Here is a 15,748-nt window from a genome sequence, read left to right on the forward strand (position 1 = left end):
GATGTGTGTTCCCACTGCATCTCCACAGAGTGCTCTGGCACACCAGAATTTTTTTTACATCCACAACTGAATTCCTCCTGCCTACAAATTTCAGGGCATGCACCCCTGCTCCATTTCTAGGGTAGGTAGGGCTGTGTTTTCTTGTTGGGACATCCCTGCAGTAAAGTTCCTGGGAGTCCTGGTGGCGAGCTGACTTACATGCACCAGATACTAGCCCCCTTTAGCCTTGCAGAAGGAATTAGGGTGTACCTTTAAGCCTGAGCCTAAAGGAAAGAAAACAGAACAGACATTTCATATGATGTGAAGAAGCTGCAAAGGTTTTACTGAATATGAACATTTCTATGGTACTGACAGCCTGCAGCCATAAAGCAGGTCTCACATTCCTTGCTTTCCCCAGGCTGCCTTGTGAAAAAAAAAAAGCACGTGCTGCTCACGTATAGGAGCTGCATAATCAGCAGAGACAGCCTAGAAGTAAAGGAAAAGTAGTCACAGCCACATTACATGGATCACCAAAACCAAGGCTAAATCATCCATCCAGCACAATTTTAAGCAGGCACTTGGTGCTGACCAGGGGGCAGCACCCCAATGTAGCATTACAGGACAACGTGCAGCGAGGAAAAGCACCGCACATAAGCCAAGCTAAAGAAAAACAGAAAGGCAGTCCCAACTCACTTCCCTTGCTGTTTCACATTAAACTCGTGGAACACTTTTAGGTGTGGGGCTATTGCAGAGGAGATCCTACCCCTCTGCTTCAACATTGCTGGCTGTTTGTCCATCAAACAAATGTCCTGGTGACACCCAAAAGCCTGATCCTGTCCCAGGAAGAATGGTTTTCTGGATGACTAGCATACAAAATCCCATCTGTTCTGGTCTTATGTAGAACCCTAAGGCTGTATGATAAGCGTGGAGTAAATACATAGGCAACAATTTTCCAGCTCACAAACCTAATCAGAGTGGGTTAGCGATCGACATGCACGCGTATAGGGAGTCAGTGGTTAGGAATGCAGCTTGAAAATGCTAACTCCCTTTCCCCCTCTGGATCTCTCTCCTGTTACAGGCTGAGCCTGATGCTAATTTTGTCCCTGTGCTGCCCGTGTACCAGCAGGCCAGTAGTTTGGCACCACAAACTTCAGTGAGCCAGGCTGACAGAGTTCCTGCACCCAGCTCTGCAAAGAAACACAGCCCATTCACTCCCAAACTGCATGCAGGCTTTAGGATTTGCTGATGCCTGGCTCTCAGGTGTACCTCAGCAGTACTCTGCATCTGAAACGACTTAATAATTCTGCTAAACACCAGGAGCTTGCTTTTCCTTTGGCGTGAAGTGGCGTCACCTCACTGTGCTGACTTCGTCTTACAGCTTCTGGCGATTGCTTCCTCCTCAGGAACAGCAGCCAAAGCTGTGAGGAAGGGACGTGAACACATCATTTCTGCCAGTACTTTCTCTCTTGTTGTAAGAGAGTGTTCTGGGACATCCATTTCAATTTCGTCCTTTAAAATCAGCCAGTAATCGATATCAAATCAATATCAGTTATATAATCTGTATTCAAACAAGCCAATCAATATTTTATGCCCCTCATGTTGCCCAGAGACTGAAATGATATGTTCTTTTCCAAATTCATTCCAAATTTTGTAGTAAAGGTAGTGATAGACCTGTACAGACCTCCAGAAATGCTAAAAAATATTTATCAAAAGTCCATTTTGTTGCTTAGACATGTTACATCCTGAAATTATCCCTGGTTATATCACACATACCCAGTGACACTACCACCATCATAAGAGGTGGAGGAGAGGGAAAAAAAGGAAGGAAGGAAGGAAGGAAGGAAGGAAGGAAGGAAGGAAGGAAGGAAGGAAGGAAGGAAGGAAGGAAGGAAGGAAGGAAGGAAGGAAGGAAGGAAGGAAGGAAGGAAGGAAGGAAGGAAGGAAGGAAGGAAGGAAGGAAGGAAGGAAGGGACAGCGAGAGAGAGAGAGAGAGAGAGAGGAGAAGAGAAGAGAAGAGAGGAGAAGAGAAGAGAGGAGAAGAGAGGAGAAGAGAGGAGAAGAGAGGAGAAGAGAGGAGAAGAGAGGAGAAGAGAGGAGAAGAGAGGAGAAGAGAGGAGAAGAGAGGAGAAGAGAGGAGAAGAGAGGAGAAGAGAGGAGAAGAGAGGAGAAGAGAGGAGAAGAGAGGAGAAGAGAGGAGAAGAGAGGAGAAGAGAGGAGAAGAGAAGAGAAGAGAAGAGAAGAGAAGAGAAGAGAAGAGAAGAGAAGAGAAGAGAAGAGAAGAGAAGAGAAGAGAAGAGAAGAGAAGAGAAGAGAAGAGAAGAGAAGAGAAGAGAAGAGAAGAGAAGAAAAGAAAAGAAAAGAAAAGAAAAGAAAAGAAAAGAAAAGAAAAGAAAAGAAAAGAAAAGAAAAGAAAAGAAAAGAAAAGAAAAGAAAAGAAAAGAAAAGAAAAGAAAAGAAAAGAAAAGAAAAGAAAAGAAAAGAAAAGAAAAGAAAAGAAAAGAAAAGAAAAGAAAAGAAAAGAAAAGAAAAGAAAGAAAAGAAAAAAGAAAAGAAAAGAAAAGAAAAAAGAAAAGAAAAGGAAAGGAAGAAAGAAAGGAAGAAAGAAAGGAAGAAAGGAAGAAAGAAAGGAAGAAAGGAAGAAAGGAAGAAAGGAAGAAAGGAAGAAAGGAAGAAAGAAAGGAAGAAAGAAAGAAGAAAGAAAGAAAGAAAGAAAGAAAGAAAGAAAGAAAGAAAGAAAGAAAGAAAGAAAGAAAGAAAGAAAGAAAGAAAGAAAGAAAGAAAGAAAGAAAGAAAGAAAAAGAAAGAAAGAAAGATTATGCAGCCACTAAATATTAAAACTTTCAGATTTTTTTTCTGACATTCTCAAATACCTTTCAGAAGGTTACACCCTGAAGTCTTCATTCCTAGGATGATTTATTCCATAGGAAGGAGGAGACAGGCAGAATGGTAATCAAGAGGATTCTATGAGATACTAAGTATTAGTGAAGCTGCCTTAAATACAGACCTGATTTAAGGATATATTAAATATAGACAGTGCAGACATCCACCTGTACACATCTGCATGCGTTTTTGCACTTGCATTTTTTGCACTCACACACCTCCACTTTCAGCATTTTCCTTTACAAGAACAAGAGGAGAAGCAGGACATACCTCATGCACGAACTCCGTACAGAGCATCCCCCCCAGAGCTCCACAGCTGCTTTTATTCAATGTCCAGAGCACAGCAATCTGCAAAAGCATAAATCCAAAGTGCCCTTGGCGTTTCAAGTTCTAGCATTCAGGGGGGAGAGGGGAAAATCACGCCGACCCCTCAGGACAAGCCAGCCCCTCTCCTTCCCCTTGCTCCCGACTTGGGCGCACAGGCTGGGGATGCTGTGCTGCCCCTTCCTCTCCCTCTCCCTAGCAGTGCCACTGCAGGTCCTCCACTTTACAGCACCAACATCACTTTCCAGAGCACCCAGCTCCCGTGTCCGTGCCCATCAGCCTCCCAGAGCTGCAGTGACCCCGGCGCAGAGGCAGGGGTGTGAGCCAGAGCCGCCGGAGCTGGCCAAATTCTGTCCAGCCACATGTCACATGCTGCCGGAGCCCTCCTGTGAGCACAGCCGTAATCCTGCCTATTGCCCATGCCACCAAACCGAGGAGGCTTTTAAACTTGAAGGTTTGTGTGCTTTTTGTATTTTGTTTCAGTTTGTTTTCTGTCGTTGTTGTTTTGTTTTCTCATCGAGTGATTCTTGCTTTCTGGCAAAAGGGGAAACAAATCTGCAAGACTAAAGGATGCTTGCGAAGAGTTAATAAAAGCTTCTTTTGGTATAGCAGTTCATTCATGTTTGCCATCACGTCCAGGCATTTTTAAAACTGGGCTGTAGTGAGAATATGTGTGCAAATCATCACTACCACCCAGAAGTCAGAATATTTTTGTATTAACTGAAGTCCTGACTTTCAACCTGCACAACAGTAAATAAAATAAAATAAAATAAAATAAAATAAAATAAAATAATAAAATAGTAAAATTAAATTAAATTAAGAAAATTTAAAGCCTAAAAAATTTACAACTATGATTTTCCCTCACCAAGCCAGATTTGTGATCCTACATGACTCTGCCTCACAGAATCAGTTTGTTTTTATCAAAACAACAAAAGGAAAAGCGCATTCGTGGGCAACACAGGAAAATGAACCCACTCCTGGATATGGAAATAATATTGCAGAGAATATTTGTAGTTGCTCTGTAACCAGAGACTAGCCCTGTCACCTTCCTGCCATCAGCTGGAGAGTGAGAGGATACAGAAGTCACTGACAGATTTTCATAAATAACAAATTCAAGTGATGCTTTATTGCCAAAAATCAATACAGACTAAGACACATTTTTTCGTATTAAAAAAGAACATCATGAATTGCGTCAGTGTCTTTCTGTGCTTGCTGAGAAGTGATAGAGTTGTATCCTACAAGTAAAAGACAAAAAGGGATTGTACAATGTCAAAGTAAGATAGGAAGAAGCAAGTGGTTTCTAGAAATCAGGAGATTCTTCTGAGCCAGGGAAGAGTCTCATACTGAGGCTGGGTATCACTCCCTGATGGCTACGCAGAAAAGAAAAGCAGCATGTTCTCTCCTTTTCAGGGTTTGGGAAGCATATGTCAGAGGGATGATGCAGTTTAACCCAGTTCCCAGTTACAGACTGGCACCAGTTATTTCACCTCCACTTACCCTGCAGCCTCACCAGCTTTTGCCTGGCTCTGCACAGGTACAAATCCTCCAGCCCAGGAGGTACAGGAGCACAGGGTATAAAAGGAAGGATCATGGAACTCTGGAGTTACTGTCCGGTTGACCCAAAATCCAGGCTACAGCACCAAAAACTTTGTATGGCAAGTGACATCAGGACTGTCCACTAAAGAATTAACAGGAACACAGAGATTTATGCTCAATTGACTTGAAGCTGCTTTGCAGATAATGCTCATCATTACAGCCATCTTTTATTTACAGGGTGAAGAACCAGGGCAGAGAAAGGTGAAAAACACAAGCTTTTCTGAACAGAAAATTCACACTAGGTAAGATTTCAGTCTTCCAGACTGTCACTGTGCCAAAACAGTTGCAGATGTCAGAAAAGCTCTCGGGTTGATAAGCTCCAACCCCCCCACCCCCACAACCAGTGTTGTATTGCTCCCCTGAAAGCCTCAAGAGGTGACCAAGGTAACTGGCTGCTCTGTAGGCAATGAGTCCCAAAGGCAGATGCTACACAGTGTCCTATTTCTCCTCACCTCCACTTTATTCACATATAAATAAAGGGTTTGAGGGTTGAAGAGAATGATATATCACAGAAGGATCAGGGCTTGGAAAAAACAAGGAATGGGTAAAAAGGAGGAAAAGGGAAAGATGGGTGTAATGTCTAAGAGCCTTTGGCAGACAACAGAAGACAACAGGAGTATGGTTCTCCTCCAAAGCAGTACCAGAAGAATTGGACTTTCAGGTTCCCACTGAAACTTCTGGCCTATAACATCTCTTTTAGGGAATATGTTGATATTTGCTATGGAGTCATACACCAGAAGTTATAAACTAAAGTCCTTTGGGGACATGTCACTTATCTCTTGATTATCACTATATCAAGAAAGATTTTGCTTCCCCCAGCTGCAGAAATTATGGCAAACAACCCTTGAAAGGCAGCAGTGGAAGAGGACGGAGTTTATTCCTCACTTTATTGCAGGTGGTGTTCATGATATGATGTTGTCAGTGCTAGCAGCAAACCACATAGCTCAAGTCCTGATGTTAGTCCTCATCTTAACTGGTCTTGACTTGCTTTGCTTGCTATAGCAGCAAAGCAGTCAGGTGGCAAACCTCTAGCAGCAAAAGCAAATGGTCAGATCGTTATTCTTTTAACCACAGACCCTGCTAAGAGGCTTTAAGCCTTGGACTTGTTCATATTTAGTAAGGTTTAGTCATATCATAAAAGGCAAAAGTCCAATAACCACATGTGAGCGAAAATCGTAGCATAGTGCAGGATCATAGATCACTGGAAAAGCAACTCGCTAACAGCAGTATAAAATATCCCCGAGCAAACCACAAAATTGAAGTGAAGAAACTATTGCCATCAACAGCAATTTGGGTAACTTGAGGCACTTGACAACCCTCAGCTGGTGACCACAGGAAGTCACAGGCAACCACAAGGGTGAGAAAGTAGCTTGGAGAAGAGGGAGAACAATAAGACAATGTAGCCTGTATATTGCTGTTAATTGGTGATTTCACACCTTTAATTTTAATTAAATTATTTAGATTGTGGATGTATGGGTATCATTTTAATTGGGCCAGTAGAAGCTTTTGCCTTATTTTAATTGGACTAGTCATTAATTCTTATATGTGTATATGAGTTCCATAACAGTATTTTGAGTGTACCAGGATACGTTTAGGATGTGGTACCAATGCAAATGTTGTGAACTGACTGATGAACTACTTTAGCAGGGCTTAGTGAAGGTGTAAGACTTACAGTTTCAAGCTGTGGGACAATGAACCTTGGGGGGAAAAAAAAAAAAAAAAAGACATAGCTGGAAGATAAGTAATCAGGTATGTTCTATTGGCTGGAGAGAACCAAGACGCTGCTGGTCTTCCTAAGCTTGGAAGAACCCAGTTAGCATATTACCTTTCATGTCAAGACTGTCATGAACAGAGAGACGAAAGTCAAAAAGTCAATAATGAGCACGCTTGTAATAACACAAGACTGAATAGTTGATTTAAAAAGGGAAGGGAAGGGAAGGGAAGGGAAGGGAAGGGAAGGGAAGGGAAGGGAAGGGAAGGGAAGGGAAGGGAAGGGAAGGGAAGGGAAGGGAAGGGAAGGGAAGGGAAGGGAAGGGAAGGGAAGGGAAGGGAAGGGAAGGGAAGGGAAGGGAAGGGAAGGGAAGGGAAGGGAAGGGAAGGGAAGGGAAGGGAAGGGAAGGGAAGGGAAGGGAAGGGAAGGGAAGGGAAGGGAAGGGAAGGGAAGGGAAGGGAAGGGAAGGGAAGGGAAGGGAAGGGAAGGGAAGGGAAGGGAAGGGAAGGGAAGGGAAGGGAAGGGAAGGGAAGGGAAGGGAAGGGAAGGGAAGGGAAGGGAAGGGAAGGGAAGGGAAGGGAAGGGAAGGAAAACATCATTCAGCTTACCAGTACATAGAAATTTTCTATTTCTAGAGCAGCCTTTTAATGAATTAATAATTTAATACAAAACCCTCAAAAATATTATCAGAATAGAAGGACTTCAGTTACTGGTACACACCAGCACTGTAATGTACTTTTTCAACAAACAGCACGAAGCACAGTGCAGCCCCTGCGAACTGAATCATTTCCACCACTGTGCAGTGTTCTTGGTGCAGCACATGGAACATCGGTTCAAAGTAACCGTGGCCATGTGCCAAATTCAAGTTGCCTTGCAAGCCTGTTCATTCACATGGTTGTAAAAAAAAAAAAAAGCGTGCCTTGATGTTTAACATCACACTGATCAGCTGACATAAAACTTAAGTAACTCTGCTCTGCTTATGTAGTTTCAGCTTGTCTACACACAATGGCTTGAGAGAGGAGAATGTGAGTAAAAGAGCCTCATCCATCAGGATGTGTCCATCCTAATTACTCTTAGGGCACTCACACTCTCTCATTGAGAAGTAAATGCCAGGGCTCATTAGAGGGCAAGGCTGTGCGAACCTCCAAGTCATGCATCATGACATGTGACAGAATTAATTAATCCAATGCCAGTGCAGAGCTTAAGGCACAGAAGAGCTCAGTGGTGGTGGGTGCCATTCTCTCTTGGGGCCTCATCTTCTAGCTGCCAAAACACGTTAACTGAGTCATTGACTATGCTAAAGCTACTAGTACCACTCTGGGTGATATTTTAAATATTAATTCTTGGACGCAATTTGTCAAGTGGAGCAATTGTGCACATGTCCAACCCTTCCCTGTTGACGTGTCACTTGGATGAGCTCTAACGCTCCTGACATTGAGATCTTCCCCACAATGACCAACCCACTGAGACACCTTGCACCGCAAAGGATGGTGATGCAAGTGCATCAGTCGGTCCGCTGCTATCAAAATGAAAGCTCTTGAGAGGTTACAGATTTCTGGGAAGGAGCAGATACAGAGTTTTAAAACAATGCACGATAATTTTGCAGAAGGATTTGTATAGGTTGAGAAGACATGGCAAGCAACTCAGGACTATATGCAGTGTCCAGTAACAAATTTAAGACACATCCAAAAATTCCTCATCTCCAGAGAGCAGAAAACTGCTGATCTCAAAACTACCCATGAAGTCCTCTCTTGGGAAAGGTGAAGTGTGGAAGACACTAGTCTAAATAAAGAATCATGAAATTAGAGAAAGAGAGAAGGGAGGTGACATTCCCTCCATTTAGAAATACTGTTGAGATTTTTTTTTGATGAAGAGAAGATCTGAATGGCTAAGCAAACAGAGAAGTGGGAAAAGAGTATGTTTACATTAACAGTCCTAATCAGGAAAAGAATCCACACTCATAAGTAAAAAGGAACAGACTATGCGTATGATAGGAGTAGTGCATCCTTACTGCACCAAAACCCCACAGTTAATTTTCATCCACAGATTTCAGATTAGAACAGCAATATACCACCAAAATCCAATTCTTCATTCATTTGGGATACCCATCTTTCAAATTGTCCCTGTGTTGTGGTTTAACCCGGCCGGCAGCTAAACACCACACAGCCATTCGCTCACCCTCCCCCCTCCCTCTCTGGGATGGGGAAGAGAAACGGGAAAGTGAAGCCGGTGAGTTGAGATAAAGACAGTTTATTAAGACAGGAAAATAATAATAACAATAATAATAATAGTACTAATAATAATAATGTGTACAAAACAAGTGATGCACAATGCAATTGCTCACCACCCGCTGACCGATGCCCAGCCTATCCCCGAGCAGCCGGCCCCCCACCCCGGCCAGCCACCCCTATATATTGTTTAGCATGACGCCAGATGGTATGGAATACCCCTTTGGCCAGTTTGGGTCAGCTGTCCTGGGTCTGTCCCCTCCCAGCTCCTGCTGCACCCCCAGCCTGCTCGCTGGCAGGACAGAGCAAAAAGCTGAAAAGTCCTTGGCTTGGTGTAAGCACTGCTCTGCAGCAATTAAAACATCAGCATGTTATCAGCGCTCTTCTCATCCTAATCCAAAACATAGCACCCTACCAGCTACTAGGAGGAAAATTAACTCTGTCCTAACTGGAACCAGGACACCCTGTGCTGCGCAATTCTCAGCTGAGCATTCAAGTGAACGGTAGGGCTCAAGTCTCAGTCCAAAGAAAGTAAACAAAAAATCAGAATTTGTTCTTTTGGCCTTTAAGGCAAGTTCACACTTCTTTAACAGCCTGTCTTCACCTGCTCATTATATTTTAGCTGCAATTTTCTTGGTGCAGAAGCTTTCCTTCAAGATTTGAAAATTCATATCCAAACTACCACTATTATTTGTCAATTCACAAACTAAACTCAGATTTCTCACTAATAAACAATCTGACCTTCAAGTTATGAATTGGTCACCTGTAAGTTCTTGAAAAGTTACAAGGGAACTGATAGCATGAAAACTTCAATAAGTTTTGTTCGTCAAAACTGAACTCTCTCCCTCTACTTGTAGGTAACTGCATGTAGTGCCAATTCTTCTGGACAAATAGCTTAAGTCAGATAGAAAGGGAAACTATGTTCTTATTCTTCCATCCCCTCAAAAAATAATATAATATATATATTATTCTTAATACATAATCCTCAAGTGAAGCAAAATATTTTCTATGTGAAAAGAAATTGTATGGATATGATACGGATATATGATTTTCTCCTAACTTGTGCACAGTAGCTATCTCCACTGCTCCACAATCAGCTGAGCCTACAGGGGTGCATGTTCCACCACATCTAGCTATGGAGGATTCCTTAATTCCTTTCTTTCTTTCACCTAGAACAACTTTTCTCAGATGTCTTGTCCAAAAATCTCTCAGGCACCTTGCTATGCCTTGAGATGGAACCTGCGTACAATGAGCTCACATCAATTACTGCAGATAAACAGATAGTTTAGGTCTCACTACTGCCAAAAGCCATTTCATCTCACTACAAAATCCATGCCTGTCAGGCAAACTGTTTTCTAAACTCTCCGTTTTCCTAGGAGTGGAGAACAAGGTGTAAAACTGGACCTAATTCAAACTTGTTCCATACACATCCCTGCAAAACAACTTGTAGCAACCTCTTCTGCAAATGTAAGCAATGTCTGCTTTAGCATGCCCATCGGAATATTTTTTTCAACTTACTGCATACAAAAATTATGTGATCAATCAAGCCATTAATTCTGTCCCCTGGGCCTGCAGAACTTACCAAAGGTAATGCTTTAAACTAGGCCACTTGCTGACAGTTCACTCTGACCATCTGGTATGTCTCACTTCAACAAAGCCTGTCTCAGCCAAGGACAGCACCTTGGGATCTTCTGATTTTGGCCTGTGGTCCCAAGTCTCCAAAGAAGAGGTACAAAGCAAATAACTAAATAAAAAAGTAACAGCACATCATGCACAGGCAAGCAGACTTCTGGAGTTAATTATATCATATGAAGATGTCATATATAAAGGCTAAGATTCATCTCACCTAGCACGAGTTCATGAAATATTAAATATCTGAATTTTGAACACCTATATGGTTTTTATATTTAAGCATGAGACAAATAAACAGAATAGAGCACTTTCATCATGGAAGCATTCAAAAGAGGAAATAGGTTAAAAAAGAAAAATGGAAAAACAAAGTTTTCTCAACATTTTGAAAAGAAAATTTCTGAAGTGAAAGGCCTCCTCAGTACTCATTTCTAATCTTTTTATCCCTGGGAATATACACTACTTCAGAAAATCTAATGAAAATTAGGCAGTTGAACTAGTTTCTTGGTCTCTTAAGGAAAAGAAGACTACCAATTGCACTGCCCAAGTTTCCCCCAATAAATTTTGAACTTATTAATTCCCTTCAAAATATAAATTAGTAGAAATCTATGATATAAGTATATCCCTTTCAACATTTTGAAAAATGAGTAGGAACATTGATAAAAGACATGCAGAACCACAACTCCCAGGAAAGAAAGGAGGCAAAACCATCACTCGTGTCATTGATAGAGGCTAACGTGTTATCAGCTTTTGTTTAGTGTCCTCACTCTGAGACATTAAACATCTCAGGCAGTAGAAACTCCAATATTTCTGCATACAGGATCTCTCTTTCAACATCTGCTAAGGTTAAGAAGCATGGACAGAAGAAGCAAGATTGGTTTAGAAGGAAGACGTACGTTTATGGATAAACAATAATAAGAAATCAAGCTTCACAAATTCCCCTGCTCATGGAAAAAATGGTCAAAAGAAAACATACCGAATGACAAACTGTACTTATCACCTATTTGGGTTGTTTGGCTGGTAGACCCTGTTTGTGTTGGGTAGGGTTGTAAATGTGGGCAGACCCCCACATATAAAATGAGAGAATCATCCACTGAAGAGTCTAGGAAAAAAAAATAAAAATAAAAATAAAAAGCAACAAGATGAGCGGAGTTGCAGAAAAATACAAGACAGTAAAATAAGAAAAAAAAAAAAGTTGTTTAATCTGAAATGGAAACTATACAAGACAGACCACTGCCCAGTGCCAAAATGCATTGAAAAGTGAATAATATTGCTCCCTGCCTGTGCTAGAGAGGACAAGAAGGCAATGAGGATAACATTGCCACAAAAGAGGTTCATACTAGACATCTAAAAACATCTAGTAAACATCTAGTAGAAATAGTTTCAGAAGAGTTAGGGCCAGAGATGGACTCGATGATTTCTCAGATTACCTACTCTTGTTTTTTTGTGTGTGTTTTTGTTTGTTTGTTTTAATAACACAACATAACTATAACCATTTATGAAAAAAAAAGAAAAAAAAAAAAGAAAACAGGGCATATGAAATATTGATGTGACCACCACAGAAAAAGGGGTTGCCTGTCTAAACAAGGAGAGCAAAATTCTGAAATGGATTTTGAAATGTTTTAAATAGCAGAATAGAAAGAACAGGGAACAGTATTTGATTGATCTGTGTCTACTTGCATTTCTCTACTTCGTACCATCAGTTTAAGAATGCTTTCAAACACGTGTTGGCAGAGATTAGCCTCACGCGGGCTGTATGTTAGTGAACTAAATGCAGTTCTGGATGGATTTGAAACAAGAAACTTCCTGTTCGAATCTTGACTGCTCAGACTTGGTTTGGACTCCCTCCTCTGCAAATAAATAAATAAAATGTTCCCTTTAAATGTTTCCTTTAATAGAAGGATTTGATCTGAATTTGAAAGCAGACACCCTCCAGCAATTTCAGCAATGATTTTATTTATTTTATTTTATTGCTAAAAGGTGTAGCATCTTTGTACTGTATTTAGTTTCCCTAGATACAAAAGTGGATTCCAAACACTTAATTCTGCCTACATGGAATTATTAAAGACACTGGTGATAGTCTGATGAGGTGGAAAATCACAACACACCTCAGTTCATAACTGTCCCACATAGACTCTCACCTTCTTCATTGCAAATAAAAATAAAATAAAATAAAATAAATCATAGAATCATAACATATCCTGAGTTGGAAGGGACCCACAAAGATCAAGGAGTCCAACTCCTGGCTCCGCACAGCACCACCCAAAACCAGACCCTATATCTGAGAACGTTTTGCTACCATCTTCCTGAAGATACATCATCTCAGTAAGCTTCTTTGATCTGTTTTCAAACAACTCTGCTGGTCCAGCCTCAATCATATTAAACACAATAGGATTATTCCACTGGTCTTGTTTGCTCATGCGAGTGCACATGCACACACACACACACACACACTTCTCTGCTCTGAGGTTCTCCATGAGTGCATGATTTCGCATCACTCATAACAGGGCACAGAGCTGCTAACTACTGTGCTGTAAAGGTTACACAGCACTGTCAATCCACTGCAAAGTGATCAACAGCAACTATTTGACCTCCTTTCCCATAAGCACAGACAAGCTGGTAGTCAAGTATGTCTTGAACAAAGTTCTGAACTTAAAGGAATATAAACTTTACTTATTACATGAACAACAACAACAAAAAAGAACAAAACCAAAAACAAATGAAAACAAAACAAAATAAAACAAACAAACAAAAAAAGAAACAAAGCTCCTTATTCTCAGTTCCCAGGCTCTTTACCAAGTTGCATCACAAAAATCCTCTCCGTGTCTTTTCTCCAAAATACTCACTGTTTCCTCATCACAGAGAACCTCCAAATTTCCAGTCTAAAATGGCTCCAGTCTGTGACAGCAAACCTATGCATCTTTCACTGGAGATAATGTACTTGGGTTTGTACCTGCCATTATTTCAGCTACAAACTTCCCTGTTATTCCTGTATGTTTTTGTTTGTTTGGTTAAGCTAATCTAACTTACACCATGATTTTAGCGAGTAGTTTTGGTAAGATTTCACCCAACATATCACAGTAGGTGTAATTAGGAGAAATAAGTCTCTGCTTGTGCATTGACCACCTCTCCAACACTATCCTTTAGATATAATAAGACTTCAAATTTGTGGTTCTCAGTTTTGCTCCTGCTTGCTTAGTTTTTGAACACATTGGTAACCTGTTGGTATTTGTGTGCCCACACATACAGCTGCATCCTTTTGAGTTGGTAGAGAGGGATTGACAAAAACTTGATGTTACTGATGGAGCCCGATATCACACTGTGTTGTGTCTTCACACATGGGTCCCTGTTTTCCTCAAGTCCACAATACCAGGACTTATCCCCCATCATACAGCATTATAACCAGTTGTACGACACAGGTAGAGAACGCAACAATAAGTATACCTCAAAGTTAGCCTTGCTGACAGAAAAGAAAAAAAAAAAAAAAGTTATCTGGAGCTGTAGCCTAACATACAGAAACCTGTGCAAAAGCAAAGATTTTTCTTGCAACCACAGAGAAAGGGGACAATCTATTATGCACCTCATTACCAGGTCGTTCATACTGTGTGGACGGATTCGTACTGTGTGGACGGATTATTAAAGCTGTTATAAGAACTGCTATTGGCTAAACTATAATCACTACTAAAACGCTCTGTGATAAACTCTTGATGATTTAAATTTCTTGATGGTAGAAAGCTGGGGAAAAGGAGGAAGGACCTGTCTGTGGAAGAGTTTGTCTGACCTGCACCAATTCACCTAGAATTAAAGTGTCTGGTCACTGGCACTTCCCAGAAGCATTTTGCCCCATTGTGTGCTTCCCTGTCACAGATGAAAGAGTGCATCTTCTTTATATATATATTATATACATTCAAACATTTATATAAGATGTATATATTGAGATCATGTACAGATATTAATATTAATGTATTTAATATGTGATTTATAGAGCTATATAAATATCCAGATGAAGAGGGAACACAGCATTAGAGAGAAAGTTTGGAGCTAGATGATCTCAGCACCCAGCACTTCAGGCAACTAGTATGCGAACTGATTGCAGTCCTTTTCTTTTTCTGTTGTACAGCTTAGATATTTGTTCCTTTTGCTTTTTCCATGGGCTTTTTCCTGATTCTTACTCAGTGATGAATAGAAATCCTTCTCTAATGACCAGTCTGAGTATACACCTATTTGTTATTACGCTGAATCTGTCCTGTAGATCAGATAACTCTTTCCCCATTCCAGCATTTATTTCCCCAGTGTATTACAGGATCTGATACCATTTCAGCCTTCATTTTGCCTTCCAAATAAATGAAGTACCTTCTCTTTCTTTTTGAAGAAAGTCACAGTTCATCACTCTCAGGATCAGCTTTAGTTTATCCATCTTCATTTGGTGTGAGACACTACATCCGAGATGAGTTGCTACATATATCATGTACCTGGGGGATTCATGTTCCCTGTGATTTTTGAAAGACTTCTCTGGCACAATTTAGGAGCACATTCAGCTTTTTGACAGCAGGGGAATGAGGGTCTATGTCCAGCTTGTAATGGGTCAGTCCTTCATTCAAGATAAGCTGGGCTTAAACAACGTAATAGCAGTTCCTTGGTGTTATTTCCTAAGGGCATACCTTGCACTTCATACTTATCTACCTCCACCCTCTCCCATCTTTTCAGACTTCATGGTGACTGTTTCCATCAGCCACATTCCTACTAGGAAATTCTTCACCTAAACTTAAGCTGACTGCGTGGACCCCAGAACATTTTCAACCAAGGCAAACTAGAACCCCACCAACAATTTCCAACCATTGTCCAGAAACCACTCCCGGAAAGTACTTTGGATGTGGCCATGCTGTTCTGGAGACCAGATGATCCTCATAGCACCCAGGTACTGGATGACATCCGGACCTACAAGCTATCTGCGATCCTGCAGATTTTCCTAGTACCGATGCACTCAACTTGTGATGTTTCAACCTCTTTCAGGTGAAGTGCTATCACTGAGAATAGATACAGCCCTGGCTTATTGCTGGTGGCTTAAATCAGATGAAAGCAATATATTTGTCTTTGGACTATGGCCAATTTTTGTCTCTGTAACAATCAGGTATGGACATGAAGAACTATGACAGTCTGTCAGTCCTGAGATAATATTGACAACTAATTTTTAATTTCCCTGTCAATGTGTTTTATGAGAAATGGCTTATGTTAGATGACTGAATACAAATTATTGCAGCATGGCACTGAGGTTGCCCAGAGAAGCTGTGGATGTCCCCTCCCTGGAAGGGGCTGGATGGGGCTTTGGGCAACCTGGTCTGGTGGGAGATGTCCCTGTCCATGGCAGGGGGCTTGGAATTGGTTGATTTTAAGGTCCTTT

The 15,748-nt window shown here is 41.1% G+C and overlaps 1 protein-coding gene across 4 annotated transcripts in view; it reads right to left on the reverse strand.

Annotated features, from left to right (window-relative positions):
• OPN5 (opsin 5) overlaps window positions 1-8,889 on the reverse strand; it is a 44,170-nt gene extending 35,281 nt beyond the window's left edge. Inside the window, exons 1-4 of one of the 4 annotated variants that reach the window (XM_080584937.1) lie at window positions 8,835-8,889; window positions 4,681-4,861; window positions 3,130-3,207; window positions 2,850-2,940 (exon numbers count right to left, since the gene is read on the reverse strand). In XM_080584937.1, the coding sequence (XP_080441063.1) occupies window positions 2,850-2,880 (31 nt within the window). In that variant the 5' untranslated portion in view covers window positions 2,881-2,940; window positions 3,130-3,207; window positions 4,681-4,861; window positions 8,835-8,889. The remainder of the gene's footprint in view (window positions 1-2,849; window positions 2,941-3,129; window positions 3,208-4,680; window positions 4,862-8,834) is intronic. The other 3 variants (XM_080584938.1, XM_080584939.1, XM_080584940.1) reach the window with 3 other exon arrangements.
• Between the last annotated feature and the right edge of the window lie 6,859 nt (window positions 8,890-15,748).

This window comes from Anser brachyrhynchus (assembly GCF_964034855.1).
Source record: "Anser brachyrhynchus genome assembly, chromosome: 3".
NCBI lineage: Eukaryota > Metazoa > Chordata > Aves > Anseriformes > Anatidae > Anser > Anser brachyrhynchus.